The sequence below is a fragment of the Mustela lutreola genome, chromosome 17, assembly GCF_030435805.1.
Source record: "Mustela lutreola isolate mMusLut2 chromosome 17, mMusLut2.pri, whole genome shotgun sequence".
NCBI lineage: Eukaryota > Metazoa > Chordata > Mammalia > Carnivora > Mustelidae > Mustela > Mustela lutreola.
The window spans coordinates 39,094,935-39,122,816 of record NC_081306.1 but is presented as its reverse complement, the minus strand read 5'-3'; the positions used below and the strand labels follow the sequence as shown (position 1 = coordinate 39,122,816).

General features: G+C 44.5%; 1 protein-coding gene across 2 annotated transcripts in view; it reads right to left on the bottom strand.

Moving 5' to 3' along the window:
* The window catches only part of LMTK2 (lemur tyrosine kinase 2), an 82,995-nt gene that overhangs the window by 18,012 nt on the left and 37,101 nt on the right, over positions 1 to 27,882 (bottom strand). For both annotated transcript variants that reach the window (XM_059155027.1, XM_059155028.1), the window contains exons 5-9: positions 25,524 to 25,642; positions 25,256 to 25,343; positions 13,036 to 13,169; positions 1,816 to 1,900; positions 513 to 634 (exon numbers count right to left, since the gene is read on the bottom strand). In XM_059155027.1, coding sequence (XP_059011010.1) covers positions 513 to 634; positions 1,816 to 1,900; positions 13,036 to 13,169; positions 25,256 to 25,343; positions 25,524 to 25,642 — 548 coding nt within the window. The remainder of the gene's footprint in view (positions 1 to 512; positions 635 to 1,815; positions 1,901 to 13,035; positions 13,170 to 25,255; positions 25,344 to 25,523; positions 25,643 to 27,882) is intronic.

Genomic DNA, 27,882 nt, shown 5'->3' with positions numbered 1-27,882 from the left:
AGCAGTTAAAAAAATCAATCCAAAAGAAGGCAAGAAGAGAAAAAGAAAACAGAAAAAGCAGGATAATAGCACGAAAAAATGTATATATAAAATAAGAAAGCTGTAACAAAAATTGTTAGTCCAAGACATAAACACATTTTTTTCAACTTTCATTAAACTGATGTCCTATAAATCACAGTATTACATATTGGTCCAAACCTCTTTCTCTTTTTTTCAGTCATTTTAATAAATACTTAAAATGTCTATTATACTGTAGATCCTACAGTAGGCAAGAAAATAGACCGGGTTCCTGCTTTTATGGCCCTTATTACTGTTGAATGGATAAGAGAAAAGTTAATTATATCATCACAATTGTGATAATTACTATCATGTCAATAAGCTGTCTTTACCTCACCATCAGCCTTGGCTGTGTTCCTAAATCTTGTTCAATTATTTTTCTTTAAGTACTCAAGGGGAAAGAAGTTAGGATTCTGCTACTCAAAAGTCTAACAGAACGGTAAATCAATACATACCAGATATTACTATACTTAGTTTGATCTGCAGTTAGTAGTCTGTCTTGAAAGCTGGTTACTAATTCTGGAGCAGTCCATCGCAGAGGGAAAATTTTTTTATCATCCGTTTCAATATAATCCTCCTGTTTTTTCAGAAAGCATACATAATTTTACATTCTATTACATCTTTTAGTGAACTCAATGATTTAACAACAGGTCATTCTCAGAAAACTCATACTAAACCCAAAAGACATATCAGAAAAATAAGTGGGCCTGGAGAGAGATTTTCTGGGCAGAAGGTAGGTGAGGTTTTTCTCTGAAGCCTCCTGGGCTTCGTGAGCTGCTCTCTGAGCCACGAATGCTTGCTCAGTCAGCCTTCCTGGAAAAGGAAGGTACGCCGCGTTTGACACACAGAACACGGACTCTAAGCAAAACATCTTTTAAAACATGCTGGGCCTTATGCCCTGAGTAGGGCAGCAGTGCCCAAGGTTAAAGAGTAAGACTGGGTTCTAAGTCCATGCTAAACAAGCCTTTTCCTTGATCTATAAAATGAGGATGATACAAACCCACCTCCCTTCACGGTGAGGATTAAAATTGATACTGTGGGCAAGGTACACAGCAAGGGCTCAAGATGCTAGAGCAACTATGTAATCAAATTACCAACTCACATTAGCGTAATATATGTTAGTTACAGAATACTATGAAAACATGACCCCTGTGGTCCTCACGTGCACCCCAACAAACAGACATGATCCTCATGTGCTCTGCGGCTGGCATGAAGCCGGGACCAGTCACATTCTGTGCCCCGTATCATGCTACCTCATTCAGCTGGGCTACAAAAAAATACATGAAAACCTCACCTACTTCTTATTTTATTTGGAGATATATTTATGGCAGAGTTCAAAAAAATCTTAATTCCAAGCTTATTATAATTTGAGCCAGAATTTTATTGGAGAAATATTGATATGTCATGTACAGTGTCATAATGATCATTACCATGATTATTACCCATGTGTTCATACTAAAATATATGAGGCACCATCAAGCTATATCAATTACATTGTGTAAAAGTCTTATTTTTAACCAAAACCTTTGGAAAGCTGTCACAAAACCTCAGCAGAGAGCCACCGATGTAGACAAACCACAAGTCAGAAGCCAACTCTGCTGTTAAAATGACTAGAACAAACCACTCTCCAAAAAGGCACTGTAACCAAGATTCTTAATCCCCCTTCTTCCAAAACCGGGGTGGCCTTTGGTGATATGACCACCTCATGTCTATGAAGTTAAATCAGCTTCAGGAGAGAATCTTTAAACACTGACTTACCTTGTACCTGCTGAATCCTATTCCGTAATCTCCCACTTTCACATTCAGGTCCGAGGTAAGAAAACAGTTCCTCAAGGCTAAATCACTGAAAGCATAAAGAGTGAAGTGAACACAAGGACAAGGGGAACCCGTAAGTAGGACAATGTCACCCCAAACTGCTATGAACAAGGCCTTCTCTATGAAGCAGAGCAGTATGTTGAGCTTCCTGATTAGTAATGTTTCAAAATTCTTTTTTAGGGGCGCCTGGGTGACTCAGTCAGGTAAGCCTCTGCGTTTGGCTCATGTCATGATCTTAGGATCCTGGGATCGTGCTCTGCATCAGGTTCCCTGCTCGGCGGGGAGTCTGTTTCTCCCTCTGAACCTCCCGCTTCTCATGCTTTCTCTCTCTCTGTCCCTCTCTCAAATAAATAAATAAAATTCTTTAAAAAAACCCAACAATATTCTTACTTGTTTATCTGAGAGAGAAACAGGGATATCGAGAGAAAGCACAGGTGGGGACGAGAGGAAGAAGCAGGCTCCTGGCCAAGCTGGGAGTGGATCCTAGGACCCTGGGATTATGACCTGAGCAGAAGGCACCTGCTTAACCGAATGAGCCACACAGGCATCCTTAAATTTTTTAAATGGGAAAAGGATTATATACTGCATTTTTCACTACTAAAATCCACGGAGATGATCAGATTTCTTTTTCTTACAAGTAACTGTTAAGGCGGGGAACCTGGGTGGCTCAGTTAGCTAAATCCTGACTTGTGATTTCCGCTCATGGGTTATGAGACTGAGCCCAGCACTGGGCTCCACGCTCGGCGGGAAGTCTGCTTGAGAGTCTCTCCCTCTGCCCCTCCCCCTTGCTGACTCACACTAATAATTAAATAAATCTTTTTTTTTTTTAAAAGTAACTGCTGAGGTTAAATACCGACCATATCTGTACTTTGTGCTGCATCAGTACCATATTTCCTGGTATCTTAAGAGTGACCAAGAGCGGCACCTGGGTGGGTTAAGTGTTTGCTTTGGGCTCAGGTCATCATCTCAGGGTTCTGGGATCGACCCCTGCATGGGGCTCCCTGCTCAGCGCAGAGTCTACTTCTCCCTCTCCCTCTGCTCCTCCACCCTGCCTGTGCTCGCTCGCTCTCTCACTCTATTTCAAATAAATAAATAAAATCTTTAAAAAAAAAAAAAAAAAGAATGACCAAGAATTTTAAAATACTATGAGCTAAAGTGTCTTGAGTAATTTTTTACAGTAACTTGTATTACTTGAGTCTAATGGTAGTCTACTTATTATAAGATGAATAAAATGACAGCTTCAAGTACCCAAAACTAATCAACATTACAAATGCTAATTTTTTAGCTTCCTTTTCAAAGACATGTGAGCATTATAAGGAGCCCTTTCCAAATTACTTCGCTTTCCTGCAAACCCCACCTCTCCATAGGGAGGGGAAGAGCACATTTTTAGGACTTATTGGAAAAAATTACATAGGTTATTTAAGAACTGGTTAATTCTCAAAAACATACATGTTGAAAAGTAAAAACTACTTTTTCTGAAGGAAACTTCCATATAGACAACAGAGTAAAAACACTTTGTATTTAGGTATAAGCCACTTTTTATCTTTTGCTCTTTTTATCTTTCTGATCATCTATTGGCATAGAAATTCAAGAGTCCACTAAACTAACGTAGAAAAGCAGACCCCATTTATAGTTTCAAATCATAAAGGCATAGGAGAAGAATAAATGAAACAAGATGGGATCGGAAGGGAGACAAACCATAAGTGACTCTTAATCTCACAAAACAAACTGAGGGTTGCTGGGGGGAGGGGGGTCGGGAGAAGGGGGTGGGATTATGGACGTTGGGGAGGGTATGTGCTATCGTGAGTGCTGTGAAGTGTGTAAACCTGGCGATTCACAGACCAGTACCCCGGGGATAAAAATATATTATATGTTTATAAAAAATAAAAAAATAAATTAATTAAAAAAAAAAAAACTTTCTGTAGTCCAAAACTCAAAATGTTTAGACAGGATTTTAGACGACAAAAGCTTATATTAATGATTAAATTCTTCATTTTCCAAGATCTTAATTTCCAAAGTTTACATGGCCGACACAGGACCATGATGAGGCCGATGTAACTCTGGGACAGCCTGCCTGGGACGTAAGGGCACTGAGCCAATCATACGTTAATGGCTAAGATTTATAAAGCACTTACTGTACACTGGGTATTGCTCTAAGCTCCATACATGTATTAACTCATTTAATCTTCACAAGGAACCTTGTAAGTGGACGCTCTTATCTTCCCCATTCAGACCTGTCTTCAGCTTACTATTTCTTATAGTAACTTCACCAGAGCTGCAAAGCCAGCAAGACGCCGTCCCCCCTCAGGAACCATCAGTGACAATGCACCAGCAATCAGAGCGCTGCCCCGGTCCCCGGCGAACACGTGCTCATCTAGACGGCCAGCGGGTGCTAGTCAGGCGGCTCCACGCCAGGTTTACTAGCAGTAATTTTCACGGTGTTCCCCTCAGAAGCCTTCATTCAGGCCTGTGGTGTCTGGGAGCAAGAGAGAAACTTCCAATCTCAAGGAAATCAGTCTCTCTGTTTTGGAATGAAGGGAGGCAGGTGCGAGGCAGAAGCAATACACCCACAGAGGGCAAAAAATGGAAATGCCCTCCGTCGGGCGGCACTGTCCACTGGACCGACAGCGGCAACAGGACAGTGCCACAGGTTCTGCCGACAGAGGCTCTGTCACCCGGCACCACTGATGGGCATTTCCAGAGTCTCTAGAAACAGATCCTTCTCAGCCTTCCCCACATCTCTCTCCTAAGGCCAGAATTAAAAGCTGGGTGGCTCGGCACTCCAACGGGGCCCTGTGTGTGTCCCTGCGAGGCGGGCAGCGGCCTCAGCCCTTGGCTCCCTCCCTGCGGGCCACCGGAGCACCTGACCCCTGGGCAGTAACTGGGCTGCCCTGCTCCCTCCCCCTCTCCTCTCTCCTTCCACATGTTCAGTGCAAGTCTTTAGACAGAGCAAATGTGAAGGCTACGGAAAAATGAAAAGCCACCGAAGTCCCATTAAGTAAAAGGCCATTGGCTTTGAGTGTAAAAGGCACCCTAAAATTCTAACACAATCCAACTGATGCTCTCAGGGGAAGGAGAAAGGCTTCTCCTCACCTAAAATCCGAAGTATTGAGGACCCAAACTGGGGGAGGCTGGAGGAGCTTCCTCTAAACCTGCCCCCTGCTCCCCCACAAACGTGGGAGCAGCACAGCACAGCGGGGCAGGAGGTGGAGAGTGGGGGAGCCACCAGGGTGATCTGGGAGCTCCTTAGGAGCACTTAGGAGCAGTGTGACTTGGGGCAAGTCATTTAACATACCAGAGCCTCAGTTTACTCACAAACAGGGATGTGCTGTAGGAGCTAACTCACAAGGTTTCGTGAGGATAAAATAAAGCGATATGTGAAATGTTCTCAAAATGTTAAGGCGCTGTCCAGTTCTAAGATAATGATATAATTCAATTCGGAACTGGAAAAAGCAAATGTTCTCTGAAGCCTAACCTGCAAAGCTAGAGAAGAGAAAAGCACAAAGGTGTAACTTAACAACACAGGTAATTCTTGACGTCAATGGCTGCTTTTGGTCAGGAAACACAAACATACCCAGTATATTCTTCCTTCAAGTTGAAAAACAGGTCTAGTGGTGAGGCTGCCACATGATCTGACAGCCTCTGGCTCTGTCCCCTCGGCCGGCAGCAAGGCCGTGGCCTCCACGGTCAGCGACGGCCTCGGCCGCGGGAGCGGTGCGGAGCGCTGCGGGAAGTGCGGATGCGCAGACCTAAAGAGCTCCCCATCCTGACTCCCAAGGAAGCGTCACTACATGTTCTCGGCTCAGCCAGAGCTGGAGTTGACCCGGCCCCTGAAGGACCGCTGGACTGGAAACGGCGCAGAGAGGCTGCAGCCATTTTCAAAATCACCCGCACCTCTGTTCGTGTTGTTTGTGCTTTCCTGAGCAAGCGGAACTCCTGATACACAGAGGCACACACAAGAAGCAAAGTCGCTGAAACTGACTGCTGAGTATTCTTCTAGGGCGTGGCACGCGTTATCTTAAGTCCTCTAGACAACAGCGCTTTAGGATAAAATGATCCCCATCTCATAGAAGAAACGAGTTCAGAAGCACTAAGTAATGTGGCTTATCTTGGTAAAGCTGACAGAAAGGTGAATTAGCAACCTGAACCCCTCATTCCTGCTTTGCTCACCAGAACGACCTGCTCTTGGGAGTTTCTGAAGTTAAAAAAAAAAAAAAATCACTAAGGGTTTTGAAGAAACTGCCACTTATCACTCGAAGATGGGACGTAGCTCAAAGCGGTACAAGTTCAAGATGAAAGCCAGAGGACGGTGATAGGGCACAAAGGACGCAGGTTTGACTGCTTTTGCCCCGATCTATCAGGTCAGGCCTTGCTAGGTGAACAAGACTGTATTTACTGAGCTTCTCCCGAAGGTCAGGCCCCTGCTAGGCTCTGAGTGTATACAGGACACCTGTGCTGTGAAATTCTGGGTGGATGCCAAGAAGGTCGTCTGTGGCTAGAATGTGGGCCACCACTACTGGCCTGGGTTTTGAGAAATGGTGATAAAATGGGGACAAAGCCTTCAGTTCTCAGTTTTCTCCAGGGTTGGGCCGGAGCTGACACTGAGCCGGACACTCTGGCTTCTATGGGTCTCAACCTCTGGTTACAGCTTATCTCCTCCCTGGACGTGATTACGAGACCGGACGAAATACATAAGGAAGTAGTTTTCAGGCTCTGGACAGTGAAAAGCCCAGGTTCTCATCTTGACGAGAAACTACATAGCCGAGGTGAGCTCCACATGGCCTCCAGCTTTCTGTTTAGGGTCACTATCCAAACCACGGCACAGAGATATGGAGCCCAGAGAGCCACGGCTTCCCTGGATGGCAGAAACAGAGCCGGCCAAAGAGGCTGAACCGCAGGGGAGGGAGTAAGTTCAGAGAGTGGGCCAGCACCCCAGAAATCTGCAGGTGGGTCCCTCTGAGTCTTTGTCTGCGGTCGACTCCTGACTTGTGTACGTTGTGTGCCCTGGGAGAAAATAAGGCTGACAGGAGGCTCACAGAGCTGGGTACTGGTCAGAGGGGAGAAACTCCCCTCAACAGCCTGGTTCTGCCCCTCCGAGTCCTTAAGAAGGAGGTTACTCTGACATCAGGCAGGCGATCCTCTAGGCCTGTCCAAAAGGTGCCCCACCAGGATGGAGCTGAGCTGCCAATCAACGGCCCACTCTACAGAGTGGTACTTCTCACTCTGGGTGTGCACTGGAGTCGCCTGGGAGGTGAGTGAAAATGCACTAGGTCTGCAGTGGGGCTGGCAGTACCCCTCAGACAACCCCCAGAATCCAAGCCCGGCCTCGAAGGCCACATCAGATCAGGGTCAGGGAAGGCCAGTGTGGTTAACAAGTGATAAACCAGCTGGCTTCAGAACACGGGGAGCACTCCACCGGGGATTCCCGAACAATAATTTTCCCATAAGGCCTAGGGTCATCTGGAAAACTGGAACATTTAGTACTTTACTTACACCTAAGGATTTTAAGTTGAGGGCAAGGGTCCCGAGGCAAAGGCCTACCACCCGAAGACCCCTGCTTTCATGTCCCCCTGCTCTGTACATAGGCACTCAGCCAGCAGCGGGTGTTCCTCCCCAAGGGCAGAGCACAGCCCGCCGGAGCCTCGAGCCAGTCCTCTTGTGCACACGCGCAGGCCTTCCGCAGTAACCGAGTTACGGGGATCCTAGGCTTCTTCCGAGGCTTCCTCAAGTACCGCCATTCTTTCTTTTTTAATTAAAAAAATATGGTCTTTTTCTTTTAAACTATCTTCCTCCCCCAACTCCACCCATTCCGGGTTAACCCGTACTAAGAAACTGGTAGGTATAATCTTTCTGTATTTTCCCATATACGCGGTGTATACACAAGAAAATACAGATAAGGGGAATAAGGAGCATGTGCTTTTATGCGACATTATTTATGCCTACCTCCCTATCTTTATTTCTCACCCAACAACATCAAGGCTGGAAAACCCCCCAGGGCAACCAGTCACCCCACAGCTCTGCATCTTTCTCTATGACAGCCGTGTGGTACTCCACAGCGCCGATGGCCTGGAACGAACTGGTTCTCGGGCCCCCCATGAACGCTTACTTTGTTGTGTTTGTTTATTTTGCCGCCGCCTCAAATGACGCAATGACAGATCATTCTATGCCATGTCCTTAAGTTCCAGGGCCTCTCTGTCCTATGGAAGTGAGTCTAGCAATAGGAATGTGTAATTTTAATTATACAGTTATCACCCTCGTAGCTCTTCAAAAACTGGTAATGTCCTGGTAACTCAGGACAGAACTTGCCCATATCCTTACTAGCCACAGACGCAGCGGTTCCTTTAGCTCTGAGGTTCCAAGCCTTTAACCTGCCCGTCCCTAACTACCAAATGGGATCGACTTTCCATCTACTGGCCCGTCTGTCTCGGGCGTACTCTCGCCAATTCATAGGCACCTGTTGCGTATCCTGAGAAGTCGCCCTTTGGCTGGCTGCAACTGGTGTTGGCAGCTACACCTTCTCAAGTCTGTTGTCCACTGACTTTGTTGTGGTGTCTATTGCTATGCAAAATATTTAATTTTTATAGAACAGTCAATAAAAGGTGTAACAGCCACCCTTTATTTTACAAGGAAAAGAGGGTCTTTCTGGTTAGGAGGCCTCGCTCATCGCTAGGTAACACATACAGCTTTCCAGAATTCTGCCAATATCACACCTATTTTTTTTTTTGGATTTTGATTTTCACGTACAGGACGGTACACAGGTCCAGTAATTCCCCAGATGGGTAATGAACTGCGCCCGCACTTAACAGGGAAGCCCTCTCTTCCCCCCGATTTGAGTTTCACTTTGGGCACACACTCCCCTGCTCTATGTACTGTCTGCTCTCCACTAGTCTGTTTCTCCATCAAAACCAAACCAGTCTCTATCCCAGTGGTTTGCTGGGAGCTCTAACAGCTCGCAAAGCAAGCCTGCTTTGCTGCCTCAACGATTCACTTCTTTTTCATCCTCTACTGACTCTTCTAGACACTATTTTTCATGTGAAGCTAAAGATAATTTTTACCACCCCCCAAATCCTCTAAGGTCTCTTATTAGGATTACTTATGAAGTTCATGTATTAATTTTGAGTTAACATGGGCGCCTGGGTGTCTCAGTCAGTTAAGTGGCTGCCTTCAGCTCAGGTCAAGATCCCAGGGTCCTGGGATCGAGCCTGCATCAGGCTCCCTGCTCAGTGGGGAGCCTGCTTCTCTCCCTCTCCCACTCCCCCAGCTTGTGCACTCTCTCTCTGGCTCACTCTCGCTCTCAAATAAAATCTTAAAAAAAATTTTTTTTCAGTTAACTGACATTTTTGTGCTGTCTTCCCACCATAAAATGGGGCACACATTTCCATTTGTTCCCGTTTTATGTCCTGCAGTAAGACTGCATAGCTTCCTTCACATAGTCCTATATCTTTCTCACATTATTTATTCCTAAATAATTTATAATTATAACAAATAATTTTTGTAGCACTGGTGAAAACGGAATGGGGTTTTTTGCCCTATTTTCAGGTACACTTTAGTATATCTATAATCAAACTACAATAATTCTCTCATTAATTAAAAAAAATTTTTTTAATGTTATTTATTTGAGAGAGAGTGAGTGAGAGAGAGCACAACAGCTGAGAAGGTCAGAGAGAGAAGCAGACTCCCCATGGAGTTGGGAGCCCGATGCGGGACTTGATCCCAGGACTCCAAGATCATGACCTGAGCCGAAGGCTGTTGCTCAACCAACTGAGCCACCCAGGCACCCCATCTCATTAATTCTGTTTTTTAAAGAAACTAGTATCTTGCTTTTTTCCCAGTATACAGTATCATGTCACCAGTAGTAAAGAGTCACCAGTGATTGTTTAGGGTAGCTTACGGGATAAGAGCACGGGCCCCGGAGTACATGGCTCTGGTTTTGAATACCAGCTCTGCTCTATGACCAAGATCTCCTGAGTGAAGAAGACGAGACTAGAGCAGGTGAGGCCCCACGTCTGGGACCCTCATTCTTTCATTTCACACACACGGGCCGAATGCCTGCAGACTTTCAGCTCAAGCCAGATTCCGCAGCCTGTGTAAGGAACGTCTTTGGATTTTCCTCATGGGAGCAAGATGATGGTACTTTTTCTTTTCATTTAATACCACTGTGTGCCACATACTACCTGTGGCTTTGATATAAACTGATCAGTCAGGGAGAGCTCCCCTCAACTTGGCAGATGGGGTGCTGCCCAATTCTTGGATCATTTAATAAAGCCAATTAGATTTTCAAAAATAAAATAATCAGAAGAATTAAAGCAACCATAGTTATTGCCATATAAACATTTTCCCCTTGAAGACTAATCTTTAAGAGAGGAAATATGAGAAGGAGTTTAGAAAGATACAAGCTGAAGACTTTGCAGGCACACAAATTAATGAAATACCCTAATATTCCACCAGCTGAAAGAAACACTCAGCTAGAGGTGCAGCACAAGCCGATTAGGAACCAGTTTTCCACATCTCTACCACTGTGGCTACAACACACAGTACAGATTAAGGAAAAAATCATGTAAAATGCACCTAACCCTAGTGTTCATGTATCATGCTCCTGCAACACTGGGTGGCCGCACTGAGAGCCAGAGAACTTCAGGGCTTCTCAGCAGAAAATTACCTGAACTTTAAAACCAGGAAAATCCTAAAGAGGCTCTCTCGTGAACAGTGGTGACCTGTGTACTCCTCAAGGCCATGACCACACAGGTCTTCGGCTACCTGAGCCACCACAAGGCCCACACCACCAGCCAGAACCTCTGTGTACTTAGCTCACTGTGGTGACCTGTGGTATCTCACTGCAAATGCTAAGGAAGGCTGACAGGCAAGGGACGGCAAGTCCCAGGCTCTAGGCCAGAAAGGCAGAATGCTGTGGAACGTAGCATACTGGCAGCTTCTGCTATTTACATGGCCTTCACGGATGTCACATGTAAACTTCGGAGATGCAGGCTACCCAAGACCCAGGCATACGTCTCCTCTTAAATAATAAGCAAAAATACAATTTAACTGGGGGTGCTTTACTAGATCAGTTTCTAAAACAACGAACAGCTTTTAGTTGGACGTGTGGGCTATTATTCTATGTTCAACCAACACCAAAAGCCTGACTTTGAGTCAGCCAATAAATACTCTGAATTCTGATTTAAAAATATGCTATATGGTTTGTTATCATTAAAAAAATAATTTAAAGCACAAATTTTGCCCCAAGTGGGAATTTTACATAAAATATAGCTACTTAAGAGAGAAAAAGAATGAGAGAGAGGGACACCTGGGTGGCTCAGTCGGTTAAGCACCTGCCTTCCGCTCAGGTCATGATCCCAGGGTCCTGGGATTGAGCCCCACATTGGGCTCCCTGCTCATGCTCAGTGGACAGCCTGCTTCTCCCTCTTCCTGCCACTCCGCTGCTTGTGCACACACACTCTCTCCAACAAATAAAATAAAATTTTTAAAAAGAGAGAGAGGGAGGAAAGGGGACAGTTGCCAATTGTTTAAAGAATATTCTTTACCTGGAGTTTTTGTACCTGGATAACATCCAAATCATGTGATTTAATTTATCATCTTTATATGTTCTAAAGCACACAAAATTCTAAATTAAATAGAACTTTGACCTATAGAAACTCACAGGAAAAGAACATTTACTCTGATGTCTTTGCCAATTTTTAAAATACAGTAGGAGGAACACACCTGAACCTTAAGTGCAATTTCTAGCTGCCTCTGAGGCCTTCATGCTGATGTCTGACATGACACTCTCTCTAAATGTCCCAGCCTCCAAGATCTAAAACTCCTAAACTACCTTTTAGAGACTAATCCACCATGTCTTACAAAAGAGGAATACAAATATGCTGGGCATTAACCTGTTAAAAGAGATTAAAAAGTGAAATCCAAGATTTCTCCATTATAAAGCAAACAGATATTTACATTTTGAAGTTTCGTGTAAGGGATTCTGCCTCGTGCTTGAAGAAATCCGTAATCTTTGGGGTATTTTATAAAGCCCTTAATCAGAATGACCTGCTCACTATGCATGTCAAGAGAGATACAGATGTATGGAAAAATGTTAATATTTTCTTTCTTCCCTACCTGGAAACAACGTTGACAATTTGATAGAGTACTTTTCCATGTCTGCTCTCACATACACGCGCGTGCACACACACAGGTATACACACTCACACCTCTACAAATACAAGCAGGTGTTTTCTTATTTTAAAAAGAAGGAGTCACGTTATAAATATATTCCTGTGCAATCTTTTAAAAAATAGAATACTCTTAAAAAAAAAAAAGAATACTTTATAACCCTTAAAGTCAACACACACATACACACACACACACACACACACAACAGGTGCCCCTTTTCAGCTCTTTGGATCACTAAGAGTTAATTTATTTAGTTAAAGTCAACTAAAGAGAAGCTGGTTTCCCTGGAGACCTGGGAAATAATTTCAAACATATTTTAAACATAAATCAGAGCACAGAAGGCTAGAGGAGAGTCAGCAGAAATCTCCTTCTGGGTTCACAGAGCCATTACCTCAGACAGGACTCAAACCCTTTGTTGTTTTAATTACGAAAATTACATCAATGGCCTGAGCAAAATATAACGTGCTCCAAAGAGCTGTAGCTATTCAAATCTGACCAGAAAGGTTTCTACACAAATGTGTTACACTGACGGGCGTTCTGCTCACACACAACGCCATATCACCTACAAGTGGCCCGGGGACGGGGCAGGCCGGGGGAGGAGAAGCAGGCCTCTCCGAGCCCTGACCCTCCACAAAAAGATGATGCCAGCCTATCAGATCCTCTCTTCCTCACCCAGGAACCTCGAAGTCAGAACCACAGCCTGAAGCTGACACAAACGGGACGCACAGGGAGATGTCAGCACGGCGACTGGCACCGTCTGCTCTCAGCTCTGAGCCAATGGTTTCATGTTCTCTGAAATTCCGGAAATGGCTTCTAGACCTCAGGCTGTATGAAGACATTCCGTTCCCCAGTTTAGGTTTAACCCAGCCCAACTCTGCCCTCATGCCAATACCGGGACGGACAGGACAGCTTCTACTTGTTCACCCTCTGAAGTCCTCTGCAGAACCTTGACAACCAGCGCTGCCAGACAGACCCAACTGCACCGCCGGCCGGACCCACCTGTGCAGGAAGTGTAGCTTGTGCATGGCGGCCAGGCCCGCGGCGATCTCGCAGGCCATCCGCTGCAGCAGCATGGTCTGCGAGTCCCCCCTCACGTGCTCTTGCTCGTTGCGCAGGTAAGCTTTCAGGTCCCCCTGCAAAAGGGAGTCCAGGTCAGCTTCCAAAGGGGCCGAGGTGAACGCACTGGCAACTCAACAGGTGCCTTAGCTAATGTTAACTACTAAGATTATTTACCAGAAATCACTTAGATTTGACCTTGATAAAGAATCTAATTCGAACAAGTCCCAAATTACAAAGAGTAATTCCACCCAAAAACTTTAAAGTACAGAAAACACTATTGTCTTTCAGGATCATACTTAGTTAAATATTGGTTAATCTTTAAAGAAACTAAATATTAGTTTATATGACCACATGTAAAACAAAAAGTCAAAATAAGGTAATTTTTTAATGATGCACAATATAAACTAAGTGCAGACGTAGAGACGTTTCCAGGTAACCGAGATGATATGCTGCCGTGCGCGCTGCCTTTACGGATTTCTAGGAGATACACGGTCGGGGAACATTACGTCACAAAGGCTATCATCAAAGCACCTGTGAGCAACAGAGAGGGAAAGAACCAAAGAAAACTGGATGGGAGAGGAAGGGGAGAAAGCATGCTGAGTGCTGGCCAAGTCTCTGCCAGCCTCCCCCTCCCCAGGGCCCTGTGCTGCCCAGCCACTCTGAAAAAGAACATTCCAGGCCCTCCAAAAAAATTCATAAAGTTACGAAGCCTATTCAAAGGGAGGCAGCACGGGCAGGAAAATGAACAAATTCACACCTGGACACTTGACCTGCAAACACTGAAATGCCGAGCTCTCCAGGAGCTCCTGCCAGACTTCCCCATGTTACTCTGCCTCTCTGAAGAGACTTTAATCTAGGAATGTGTGTTTTGGGGAAATACACATTTAAGGAAATAAAGTCTTCCATGTTCTCCTTATCACATGTGTAAGTATTTATTGATTAGACTCAATTCCAAATTAAGTGTTACATAAACGGCTAATACAATTTAGAAAGCAACTCAATAGCTTTCAGTGTGCGTTACACCTGAGTCAAGGAAAGATACCTGTGGGGGGGAACCAACTAAGGAGCAGAATACACTTCCTACCACTGTGAGGAAAAACAGCCAATTTGTCAAATTCCTGGAGTAAAAATCTTAAAGCACAAATATTTGGTTACAAACATCTGCCGACTTTTAATGCTAAGCACATAATAACATAAATTCCAGGTCACTCCAGGAATCTTTCATTCCCAGTTTCAAGGATTTTTATGTGAATGACAATGCTGAGATTAGCAATCACTGCCATCGGAACTTTTGAGCAGTGTGCCAAGCACCGTGCTAGGAGCTTCTACACTCACTGCCTCAAATAATTCTTGCAATTTGAAAACACTTCCTGGATGTGAAAATGAGGCCCAGGTGGAGGCAAAGAGCTGTGCACAAAGCCACAGCCAATAAACAGGGGGGCTGCGCTCCTACTTCTTGGTTTTACCAACCTGTCAAGATCCTACTTAGGGATGCAAATCGAATCAATTTATAAGAATGAATGTAAAATAACTTATGCCAACCCTATGGATTTGTTGGATTCTCCAAAAGTTAATGGAATTTAGGTGGGGCAGTTGGGGGTGGGGGGGGCTTGGGGTAGGGATTTCGGACCCTCAGAACCCATGTCTCTGACCTCTTATTTCCTCCCAGACATGATGCTGGAATTGCAAGCTGCTCCAGAGCAGAAAGAGACCCTTTCCTGACTTTTACAAACACGGTATCCCTGCCTGCCTCTATCCCGCACCACACCCCCCAGGCTAGCCTCTACCCAGCGGTGGCAATGGTGGAATAAAGACGATTCTCCCATTACATTAACCCAGACAAACACCAGCAAAAAGCTCCAGGCCTATGGGCTAATGGGATTTTCAAAAGGTGGCCCATGCAGAAACTAAATATGAAAATAAATAGTTTTAAGTTTATTTACATTACCAATGAAATGGCAACTTAAATCCCATTTGTCTAACCCCTCTCCTGCAATATCCATCTAAGGAAAAAAAAAATCACCTCACACAAAAGTAGCATTATGTTGCACTGTGTCTGGCCAATTCTCAAAGCAAACAGAAGCTTCTGGCAAACACTGAACACTTCACAAGTGACTTTGGCCATGAAGGCAGAATGGCAGAGTGGGTGTAGGTATTTTTCAAGGTTATCTTAAGTACAGTTTACCCTTGGACCAGGCAGGGGTTAGGGGCACCGAGGCCCGAGCGGTGAAACATTCACATATAACTCTAGACTCTACAAAAATGGAACAAATAACAGCCTGTTTTTGACCAGAAGTCTTACTGTATAATATGAAGGGCCACTTAACACACATTTTGTATGTTATGTATATACTATATTTTTAGAATAAGGTAAGACAGAAAAAATAAAATGTTTAAAAAATCATAAGGAAGAAAAAGTACACTTATGGCACTGCCCTGCACGTATCAGGAAAAATCAGCATCTAAATGGACCTGTGCGGTTCAAACCCCTGTTGTTCATGGGACAACTGTATACTCATTACCACTCGCTGTGTTAAGAGGTCTTATCTCCACGACAATTCACTCTCCAAATTTCACCAGAAGGCAAAATAACAAGCAAAGGGGATGTTGCTTAGGAAAGTTCATGCTCCTAATGTTTCTAGCTCTCCCCACACCCGTGCTGGAGGTGAACTTAGCAGTTAGCACAAGCCAGGCAAATACCCCTAACCTGGGTAAGGAGCTAACATCAATGAGTGAGGAGGAGCCTGGTCACTGTTTCTCCTGGATGGGATCGGCGGCAGTCTGTGCAGGACCCAGGGTTAGTTCTATCATCTAGAGAGATCCTCAGAGCTCTCCTGGCACCAGTGTTTAAATCTTTTTTTTTTTTTTTAAGGTTTTATTTATTTGAGAAAAAGAAGGAGTGGGAGGGGCAGAGGGAGACAGAAAGAGAGAGAGAGAATCTCAAGCAGACTCCACACTAAGTGCAGAGCCTGACGTGGGGCTCAATCTCATGACCCTGAGATCATGATTTGAACTAAAATCAAGAGTCGCATGCTTAAAGGAGTGAGCCATCCAAGTGTCACTGGTACCACTATTAAAAAAAAAAAAAAATCAGGGGTGCCTGGGTGACCCATTGGGTTAAGCCTCTGCCTTCAGCTCAAGTCATGATCTCAGGGTCCTGGGATCGAGCCCTGGGATCTCCGCTCAGCAGGGAGTCTGCTTCCTCCATTCTCTCTGCCTGCCTCTCTGCCTACTTGTGATCTCTATGTCATATAAATAAATAAAATTTTTTTAAAAAATCATCATATAACCTTTAATTACAGTAAAAAATATTTATATTAAGTAAATGCTGAAAATTGATTCATTCTGTCCAAAACAGACAAAACTGTATTGAGATATCTGGTTTACTTAGGTTTCAGTGGAACTTAATGAGTAGAGAGGGATTATTTGGGCCCTTATTTAAAGGGGGGAAAAAAGAACCATGAAGAACAGCAATGTATTCTGAATTAAAATACATTTACCTTTATCCAAGTCTTAAAAATTTCTCAGATCCTCCCACAAACCTCCCAAAAAGACTAGAAAAGAAACATGTAGGACACTAGATGGCAGCAAAGCGCTGTACCAAGAACTCTGAGGGAGCAGGGACAGGGAATGGCCTCCTGCACTGAGTCACCCAAAGACCTTCACAGGGACCCTTCCACGTGTCCTCTTGACTTCCAACCCAAACCGAGATGAGGGCTCTAGCCAGCTTTCTGCAGGGCACTGAGAACAATAAATAAATTTCATCAAATTATAAAAACTCCACAAGTCAATAGTTTAATCACTGGAAAATTAGAGCCATTTATAGGCTTAACAGGATGACTTGGGGGGGGGGGATTTATGATTTATAAACAAAAATCTGAATGAAAGGACGCAAGACGGGCATAAACAGCCACAACCTCAGCTCCCCCCAATGAACGAAAACATCCACGTCAAAGTGAAAGCCCTGAGCACCTGTCTGGTGGTGATCCCCCTGCCCGCCCCGGGCTGCTTCCTCCACTGGCAAGCCCCCGCGTGCCAACACCCACACTCTCTTCTGCTCCTACGGATTATTCACCTGGTGCCCAAACACCCCTCAGATCAGTTGAACCAAGAACCAAACAAGCCTCCCTCTGCCTCCACCTGCCTCTCGCACTACCACCCCATTTCCCTCCTCCCTTCCCAGATGAGCTCTGCTCTGGCTGGCTCACCTCCTGCAGGGCCACTCTCTCAAGACCACGCCCCCACCCCCCACACTCGGTGGCAGCCGCTCCCACGGTGCCCTTCCACTGCGTCTCACCAGCACAGCCAAGGGGCCCTTCCTTATCTCTCCACCTGTCTCCAAGTCTCCTCCTATCTCACTGTGCTGGTCGATCTTCCTCCTCTCCCTGAGCTGTAAGTGCCGGCACAGCCCAGGGCTCTATCTTGGTTCTCGTCGGACACTCATTTCTAGGTCACCCTATCCACCCCATGGCTTTAAAAATCATCTCCTGGGGCGCCTGGGTGGCTCAGTGGGTTAAAGCCTCTGCCTTCGGCTCAGGTCATGATCCCGGGGTCCTGGGATCGAGCCCCGAATTGGGCTTGCTGCTCGGCGGGGAGCCTGCTTCCCCTTCTCTCTTTGCCTGCCTCTCTGCCTACTTGAGATCTCTGTCAGATAAATAAAATATTTTTTAAAATTTCAAAAATAAAAAATAAAAATAATCTCCAACACATTTTTCAGGCTCAAAGCCTCCCCTCCCCTGAGCCCCAGACTCTTTCTCCCAGCTGTTGAATTAATGCCCTCCCCTGGATGCCTTAAGAAGCACCTCAAATCTAATAGGCCTGATACGTAACTTGGACAACCTGCTCCATCTCAGGAAAAGCCATCCCTGTTTTCCCAGTAGATGAGATCAAAACCAAAGACCTCATTCTTGGGTGTGCTGTCTCTAGATTCCCACATCCAGCCCATCATCAAGCCTGGATCTATTTTCACCGAGAACCAGGGCCTCAGGGCCCAGGGCCACAGCCAGACATGTGAAAGGAGAGACTACCAGCAGGGCCCAGGGACACCCTCTCCACGCAGGTGGCCATCCCCTCACTGTCAAGCCTCATTGTGGTAGGTCATCCTGTAACATTAGCACCCCCACCCCCGGGTCAGGGACACTGTCCACATGCATCTCCATTCCCCTGTAACTCCACATCCTCTCTTCTACATGAGCTCTAGGGGGGCAGGGACATGTCATTCATCTTCGTATGACCAGCACCTAGAAGGTTTCCTGGTGCGTGAACTTACTTAATAAATATATTTATAAATAAGACATACCCTTTATTTAGGCATCTTCTGTACAAAAGAACAATTCTACAACAGAGGCTCCCCACCGGTTGAAAAAATATATACAAGCATTAAACCACCTGGTATAAAAACACACAGAATAAAATGAAGCCATCGATTAAAATCTCCACTTCGCCACTGGTAATTACGTGACCTCAGGCAAGTCGATTAACCCAACCAATAAGGAACAGAGAGCATGGCGCGGAAGCCAGACAGACCTGGGTTCCACCCTTCAGTGAAGGCCCTCATCTCTCTCAGGCTGTTTTCCAATTGTAAAATGAAGCTACTGCCACCGTCTCACAGGGCTCTCAGCGAAGGGACATTCCCAGGCCATTCCCAGGCCCAGCACAAGGCCTGGCACAGACAAGCTAGAGCCCTCCCTTCCTCAGGACTCTTGACGGGCATCCGCCAAGGTGCCTTCAGCTCTAAGTGCCCACGACTCCAAGTGTTACAGACTCTTGATGAGAGACGGAATAAAGCAAACCCCACAGCGGAATATGCCACGCATCGAGAATCCCAAACAGACTTCTTTCCCATTCTCACGTGGCCACTGCTAATTCCTCTCAGAAATTCCCTCCCTGCTTTATCAGCTGATTATCATGAAGGAACCCCGACATCAAGAATGCCCCCTTGCCAAAAAAATACCATCTCTTGCTTTGGGTCAGGCCACAGGATCAAAGAAACTGGTGACTCTTGAGAAAGATTAAGACGGAGCAACGTTGTCCGTCACCTCAGCTACAGTCGAGGCTCCAGAGGTCTGTCTCTGCTCTTCATGCTTCCAACTGATCTCTCCCAGCAGACGCCAACCTCCGTCTCCAGTCTCCACGCCCTGCGGAGCACTGCGGCCTTCTCTGCCCGGCTCAGGCCATTCCTGCTAACACGGGTCTTTCCAGCCACTCTGCACACTCCAAGCAAACACCTTCTCCAGTGATCCTAGTTCGAGCTGCTATACTTTTTTTCCCCTGAGGTCAGGGGAATGCACTACAGACTGAGCTGCCAGGTGCCCCAGAACCGCTTATATTTCTATACACATGACTCAAACCTCTAATCATTAATTATGACCATTTTTATGTTAGTTAGTATAACTAACTAAAAATGAATAAAAATAACTACCATGTCCTAAGCACTTACTATGTGCTCCGAAGTTTATATTTATCATCTTACTAATGGTCAGGGTTGTCCACCCGGTACGTGGTATTATCCCCATTTGACAGATGTCTACACTGAGGCTTAGAGAGGTCAGGGAGCTTCCCAGGGTGATAGACAAGTGGCAGAACGAGCACCCGAGGGCAGGCCAGCCTGGCTCTAGAGGCAGGAAACACAAGGGTCCCAGTGAACTGCTTGTGTTCTCAAGGGGACAGCGCGGGAGAGCAGTGACTCACCTCCGTGCAACCCGGGGTGCTGGGCACAGCCCCTTGTACTTCTGGCACACTCTGCTGAATGAGTAATCCTTACCCCCAAAACAGTCTCCTCGCCTGGGTATTCACGTGAGAGCACTGTGTACCTGCCACGGCAACAAGTTACAGACAACACCCTGCCATCCTCTCGCCGCCCAGGCACGCCGCGCCAGCAGCATTAGAAACCGCTGGCTGCCGTCTAGCTACCGAGCTTGCTCAGAAGAGTTTTCATTTTCTCTCATAAAAATCCAAGATAAAGTGCTTCTCAACAACAGCCTGGTAATTCCATCTCGCAAGAATTACTTAAGTGCAAAAATATTCTCTCCTTTCTACTTAAGTGATGTTATCACTGAGTATGATCACTGCCCGATGACGACTGAAAAGGCCAATGTTCATTCAATAGCTCTTGACCTACTAAGAACATGTGAAGATAGTGGCTCTATTCACTGTGGCTGCAGCTGCTTATTACCAAGACTGAGCTATTACCCTCTGTCCTCTGGACCCCTGCCAGTGGGCGGCTTTGCCTTGGATGACGCCCCTCTGCTCGGGATGGCCTATTTCTGGGAGGGTTGTGGGGCGTCCAGGCTGGGAGCAGGGCTCAGTGTTGAAGCAAGGCTTTGGTGTGTCAGAGGACCAGAGGACGTCTCTGCTGGTGGGGGTCCCTCTTTGGTTCACTGGGATGACGCTACCTGACGCTTCCTGCCACACAGCCACTGCACAGACTGAGCCCAGACAACTGGACTTCAGAGCTGGCGACCCTGCCGGGACCCCAGAGCTTGCTGCTGCTGCGCCTGCTCCCTCCGAAGCTCCCTAGTGCCCAGAGGTGATGAGCACAGGAACTGACCTCACAAACATGACCCCTCAGCTGCTGGGCCAGGTGGAGAGTTCCCTGGGTCAACAGCCTCTATTTGGATGGGAGACTGGCTACTCCAAGCACTGCCAGATTTCCCAAGGGCATAGAAGCATCCTGCTAGTACAGGTGACACCTGGGACAGCGCCTTGACCAAGAGCAGGTGTGTGCGTGCGGTAAAAAATGTGTAACATAACATGACCATCTTAGCCGTTTCTAAGTGTCCAGTTCAGGGACACTAAGCACCTTCGCACTGTTGGGCAGCCGTCCCCACATCTGTCTCTTCCCAGAGACTCCGCCCCCTTACATTCTCGCTCCCCATCCCTCCTACCCAGGACCTGGCACTCACCATCCCACTCTCTCTGTGAGTCTAACTCCTTGAGATGCCTCACACAGGTAGAAGAATCATGCAGTCTTTGTCTTTTTGTGGTTTGGCTTATCTCGCTGAGCGTAAGGCCCTCAAAGTTAATCCCTGTTGAAGCAGGTGCCAGAATGTCCTTTCTTTTCAAGGCTCAGCAATACCCCACTGCAGGGAGGGACTCTATTTCCTTTATTTTTTCATGCACTGATGGGACGCTCGAGTTGCTTCTACCTTTGGGCTGTTGTGAATTACACGGCTATGAACACGGATGTCCAAATATCTCTTTTGAGTTGTTTTTCATTGACTTTGGATAATATGTATACTTAGAAGTGAAATCACTGGGTCAGATGGTAATTCTATTTTAACTTTTTCAGAAACAATTATTGTTTTTAAAGTTTTACTGTTGACCAGTGTACCACTATTGAATTAAAGATAGCGATGAAGTCTGCACTGCTAACGAAAGCTGCTGGTGAGGGGGAGGGCTCCTTCCACACGTCTAGCCCTCAGGAGTGGACACGTCCCCATTATGATTTAGGAAGTTCACAGAAAATATGTTTCAAGAAGTCATAGCTCTTAAACGTGGAGAGCTGTCTGCATAATCTTCACTGCAAAATACGAAAGCCAGTACAACATAGGCAAGTTCATATTCTCTGAATACTCAAAGTACTTGGAGAATACACATTTAAATGTGAAACCTAAAAGTACTGGGGAAAAATTTTTTTAAAAAGATGTCAACAGAGGCCTCTGTGGGGCTCAGATGATTAAGTGTCTGCCTCTGGCTCAGGTCATGATCCCAGGGTCGTGAGATCAAGCCCCGCATCGGGTTCTCTGCTCAGCGGGGAGCCGAGCCTGCTTGTCCCTCTCTCCCTGCCTCTGTCTCTCAAATAAATAAAATCTTTTAAAAAATTGCTAACAAAAAGCATGTATTTATTATATTTCTATAAAAACAATGTGTAATGATAAAGATAAAAATAATACTCAAGAATCTTACCATGGGTATTTATGAGGATTATAAAGGTGCTGTTTGTGTATTTTGTTATGTCTCTGAGTTTCTTTACAAACCAAAAAGAACAGGTAACTTTGTGAAAAAATAAATTAAAATAGCACAAAAACTAAATCCATTGCCTGAACCACTCAGAGGAAAACATCAAGCTGAGCACCCAGGGGCCTTTCCCATTCCAGGAACAACCACCACCTCTAACAAACTTCCAGGAACGCTCAGGGAGGGGGAGGAATAGGAAATACCCGTAGTATGAGAGAGATTAACCCAGAAACCTGGTATTTCAAGTAGATTCGCTTCTTGCCGCATTTCTATTATGTTCAACTCACATAGACTGTGGTGACTTTCACTCAGAAAAAACAGGAGCTTAGGGATCCAGAAAAGCCACCAGAGAGTGTCTCAGAAAACAAGAACTCCGACAGCACACTTGTCTTGTCACAAAAAGCTCCATCTTTATGTTTTTTTCTCAAGTGCTGGCAGCACAGTAATCACCCAACACTGGTCACCCTGAGGCCATTAAAATAAGCCATTCTCATATTGTAATAACTGAGGACCATAAATATTATAACTGAAAATACTGAGATAATCCAAACAAAATATACATGCAATAAAATGATCAGAAACATCACTGAGAACTCCTCCGTCTTAGTTCTCATGCCTCCATTCAATAATTTATCAGGCTAAATAGCAATGATCACATGTCTACTCCCTCTACGGAGCAGCTCTAGAGGACAAGGACCTCACTTTCCTTCTGTATCCTCCTGTCTTTCCACAGCAGCAGTTCAACAAATAAGCATTCAGGGCTCTCTGACGTCCCAGTTTCCTTGGAGGAGGGTTAAAATATTAATTTTAGACTTAGTAAAATTCCATATGCACATTATATCTTCCAGTGTAATCATACAAAAAACTAAGAATGGTATCTAGTGGGGGAGCTTGGGTGGCTCAGTAGGTTAAGCATCTGCCTTTACCTCGGGTCATGGTCTCAGGATTCTGGAATAGAGCCCCTCATCAGGTTCCTTGCTCAGCAAGGAGTCTGCTTCTCCTTCTACCCCACTCCCCTGGCTCGTGTTCTTTCACCCTTACACTCCCTCTCTCAAATAAATAAATAAAATCTTTAAAAAAAAAAATCAAGAATCCAAAAGAAGGCTAGCAAAAAAGCAAGACAAAAAAACTGAAACAGGTAGGTAGGAAAAATAATATAAAACAGGTACATAAAATTCCAAATATCTCATAGATATAATAAACATAAATGGAGTACATGATCATGTTAAATGATCAAGACTGACAAATTAACAGAATTTTAATAATAGGCTATTTAGAGTGAAATATACCAGAGAAAAGGACTGAAAAAGATAACCACGTAAATTCTAACCAAAAGAAAGCTGGGATAACTATATTAGTATCAGTAAAAACAGACTTAATCCTTAGTAACGCTTAAAAAGAGACCCTTCGTAATTATAAAAGCTTAAAATTACAAGATGTTGTGTATCAAGTCTAAATGGTATCCTTGATTCAACACTCAAAGCAAATACAACTGGAATAATATGGAAAATCCATAATCAAAGGAAATTATGTCTCTCATAAATAAACAGAAAACAGACTCAGACTCCTCTACCAATGCCCTCCCCAATCAGATGGATGAGGAGACCTAACAACCTCACAAACGTGACCCAAAAAGAGCCACTGAGATATACCCGTATAGAATACCAGAATACACATCACCCCCCCGCCACCTCCCACAGGACCCTACAGATACTAAAAAAAAAATACACTGATCCCAGGGTGGGGAAGACTCTAGCCCAGGAGGGAGATGCCGCTGCCCCAGAGCTGACGCATAAGATGAGTGAGAACCACTCTGCTCTTATCAGTCACTGAGGTTTGGGGGTTATTCTGATATAACCCAATGAAAGCTAACAGACCAAGGTTATTAATATTTCTTTGGAAATATTCTTTGGAATTAACCACCTTTGCCAATGAGCATAATATTTGAATCACATTTAGAAATTAAAACAAAAATCCACAATGGCTGCTGCTCTCTTTCCATTTTACCAGTTGAAAATATTGTCTGAACTAACTGGGGACTTATCCTGATGTACTCCCACTTTTCTGTGGATAGTCTTAATGTTTTAATGTTCTGAAAACTGAGACAATGCAAGGAAGTCGATTAAAACTCAGCTTTTAAAAACAGATGATTACAGGAAATTTTCACATAAAAGTTATTATTCATAAAAACTGTATAAAAACAGTTTTTCCAACTATAAATCTCAGTAAGTAATATGAGCATGCTAAGAAATGAGGCTATTAATTTTCGGTTAAAAAAATCATCTCTTTAGGGGCACCTGGGTGGCTCAGTTGGTTAAGCGACTGCCTTCGGCTCAGGTCATGATCCTGGAGTCCCAGAATTGAGTCCTGCATCGGGCTCCCTGCTCGGCAGGGAGTCTGCTTCTCCCACTGACCTTTCTTCACTCACGTTTCTCTCTCTCTCTCTCAAATAAATAAATAAATTTTAAAAAATCACCTCTTTATTTAAGAATATAAATGGCACACACATTCACTAATTTAAAAACCTGACAGGTCAGGAAACCTGGGTGGCTCAGTCGGTTAATAACGCATCTCGCTTTGGCTCAGGTCATGATCTTAGGGTCCTGGGATTAAGACTCTGAGTTAGGCTCCCTGTGGAGCAGGGAATCTGCTTCTCCCTCTCCCTCTGCTCTACTCCCATCCCCTTCTCTGCTTGCTCACTCTCTCTCGTGCTCTCTCTCAAATAAATAAATAAAATCTTTAAAAAATAAAAATAAAACAATAAAAACCTGACAGGTCACAAGTACTCTGTAAGATTACGTTAATGGGGAAAGTGTTTCAGAGTGCCTAGCTGAGTCAAGACCTCAAGCTCAGAATGGTGATCCTGAATCCACGCTCTGGCTCTGCCATGTACTCGATAAACAACTTTCTCTTCATCTCTGGGAACCTTACTTTAATCATATATACATATATATCTATATATAAAGTGTAGACAAATATGATTAAATGTAATGCATGCAAACAGCTTAGCATAGGGATGGAATATAAAACACGTTAAGTGTCAGTTGATAGTATTTTCAAAGGCAATGACGTAGTACATCACAAAGTTTTAAAAACAGGGGGCAGAAGTGAAAGCAGTCCCTCATCCACCACTTCTATGTGTCCAAATCACTTGGATAAAACCTTTTAAATGCTTGACCTTGAATTCCCACTAAAAACTTACCAAGTCACAGAACTCGAACACCAGGAGATAGGGAATTGCTTCTACACACTGTCCAACACACTGAAGAACATTCGGATGCTGAAGAATGCTGGAAAATAAAATCACAGTGTTGTTCACTAGGGAGCATGCTGGCAGAACTGCTCAAATAGTGAACTAAATTTTAAATTCATGATGACTAAAATATGCTAAATAGCAAAGTCATTTTAAAGATGTGATTTCCAACAGACTACAGACCATGTTTACAGAACGCATATTAAGGTTTACTTACTAGTAAGGTTCTCCATTTTTCAAAAAAGTATCTTGTTCCTTTGGGCTTGCACTTGCTTTTAACTCCTTCACTATTACTCTTGCTACGCTGGTGCCCGTGTAAATCTCTCCAAGGAGGACCTAAAACCAAAGAACAGTTTTTCACTTCACTTCCTTCGAAATGGTAAAGTAGTATGTCTTACCATCAGGAACAGAGTACGGGAAAATAAATTAAGCAACAATTAGGCCTTCTGCAATGAAAATACTACCTCAGAAAAAAACTTGAAAAATGAAACCATTTTCTTTCAGTATGAAACTGTTCACTGGGTACTGAAGCACTCATACACGTATCTGTATTTCTTTTTTATTTATTATAAAATTGTACCATACTTTCACGGATATGACCAATGACATCACAGAAGAGCCATTTATAAGTTCAGTTCAAACATAACTCAAATGTTTCCCAAAACACTTCAACTGGGTTTTGTTATTTTGTCTCCTTCACATAAGAGAAAGTAAACTGATACACAGGCAATGTACAAATACACTCTCATTGCATTATAACTTTAAAAATCTATGGCATTCCAATTATTCCAGACCTGTATCTTATACTAAAACTTCAGTCAAAACACAAGAAAAAAAATAGGACACTGAAGTGAACAGAATATAAAATGAATAAAAATAATGGGGTGCCTGGATGGCTCAGTTAGTTGCACAACTGACTCTTGATTTCGGCCCAGGTCACAATCTCAGGGTGGTAGGATCGAGCCCTGCACTGGGCTCCACGCTCAGCACGGAGTCTGCTTGGGATTCCCTCCCCTCCCTCTGCCCCTCCTGCTTGTGCTCTCACTCTCTCCCTCTCTCTCTAGAATAGATCAATCTTTTTTAAAAAATGAATGAAAAGGACGCCTGGGTGGCTCAGTTATTAAGCGTCTGCCTTCAGCTCAGGTCATGATCTCAGGGTCCTGGGATTGAGCCCAGCATCGGGCTCCCTGCTCAGTGGGGAGCCTGCTCTCCCTCTGCCTTCCCCTCTGCTTGTGTGCATTCTCTCTGTCTCTCTCAAATAAATAAAATCTTTTTTAAAAAGATGAATGAAAATAAAAGCACACTACAAGTAAAACAACAAATATAAATACTGGACAATACAAAGGCATTTCAAAACATAATATTTAAGACGAAAATAAGTAAAACTTTAAATTAAGAATGATCAAAACTAAAAGCCTTCTTTTTAAAATAGTTTTTAATAGTTTTATCAAGTAGATTAATTTTAATGCCCTAGAAATAGACAGTAAGGCTTTGAACAGAATATAACATGTTTATTAAGAATGTAAAGGCAGAATGGGGTGCCTGGGTGGCTCAGTGGGTTAAAGCCTCTGCCTTCGGCTCAGGTCATGATCCCAGGGTCCTGGGATCGAGCCCTACATCGGGCTCTCTGTTCGGCAGGGAGCCTGCTTCCCTTCTTCTTTCTCTGCCTGCCTCTCTGCCTACTTGTGATCTCTGTCTGTCAAATAAATAAATAAATAAATCTTAAAAAAAAAAAAGAAGGTAAAGGCAGAACAATAAACAGAACAAGGAATTCTGATAATTAACCAAGTCATATACTATTCACTGAATAAAATATCCAGAAGTGAACGTCCTCATTTTAACACCAAATCTACCTGCACCTGTATCCGCATGCTGTTTTTATCCCCTTTTCAAGAGCACTCTTACAGTAACCTTCCTCTCTCCTGCATTAGCAGTTTCCCCACTGTAATGTAAAGAGGCTAAAAGAGCAGCACATCCTATAAAAACCAAACCAAAGCAAAGCAAAGCAAAAACAAAACAAAAACCCAACACCTTCCCTTGGCCCTCGGATGGTCCCAAACAGCTTGTACTCCATTTCTCTGCTCTCTTTTACAGTAAGAGTCCTCAACAGGGTTGTCTAAATGTGCTGTCTCCACTTTCTCTCTTGTGCCCACCACATGTGAGCACATGACCTCTCTACAGCCTCTATGACAACCCCATGGCCCTCACGTGCTGGGCCCTACCTCTCCCAGTCCTCATCTTAGCTTGCCAGCACCATTTACTACCATTCATCTTCATGGCACTCCGTTTCCACAGACTCTCAGAACACCCCACTCTTCTGCACCCCTTCCTACTACTGGCTGTCACCTCAGCTTCCATCACCGACCTGCGCTGACCTCTCCTTGCCGCAGACCCTCAGGGCTTGGTCCTTGTGCCTCCCCCTCTTTTTGACGTTCACAGTCTTGGTGATTCCAACTAGTCTCATACCTCTGAATACCAGTTATAGACAGAGCTCTCCCAAATGTGTATCTTTGGCCTGGAACCTCTCCCTTGAGCCCCAGATGTATACCCCAACTGCCCACTCCGTACTTCCATCT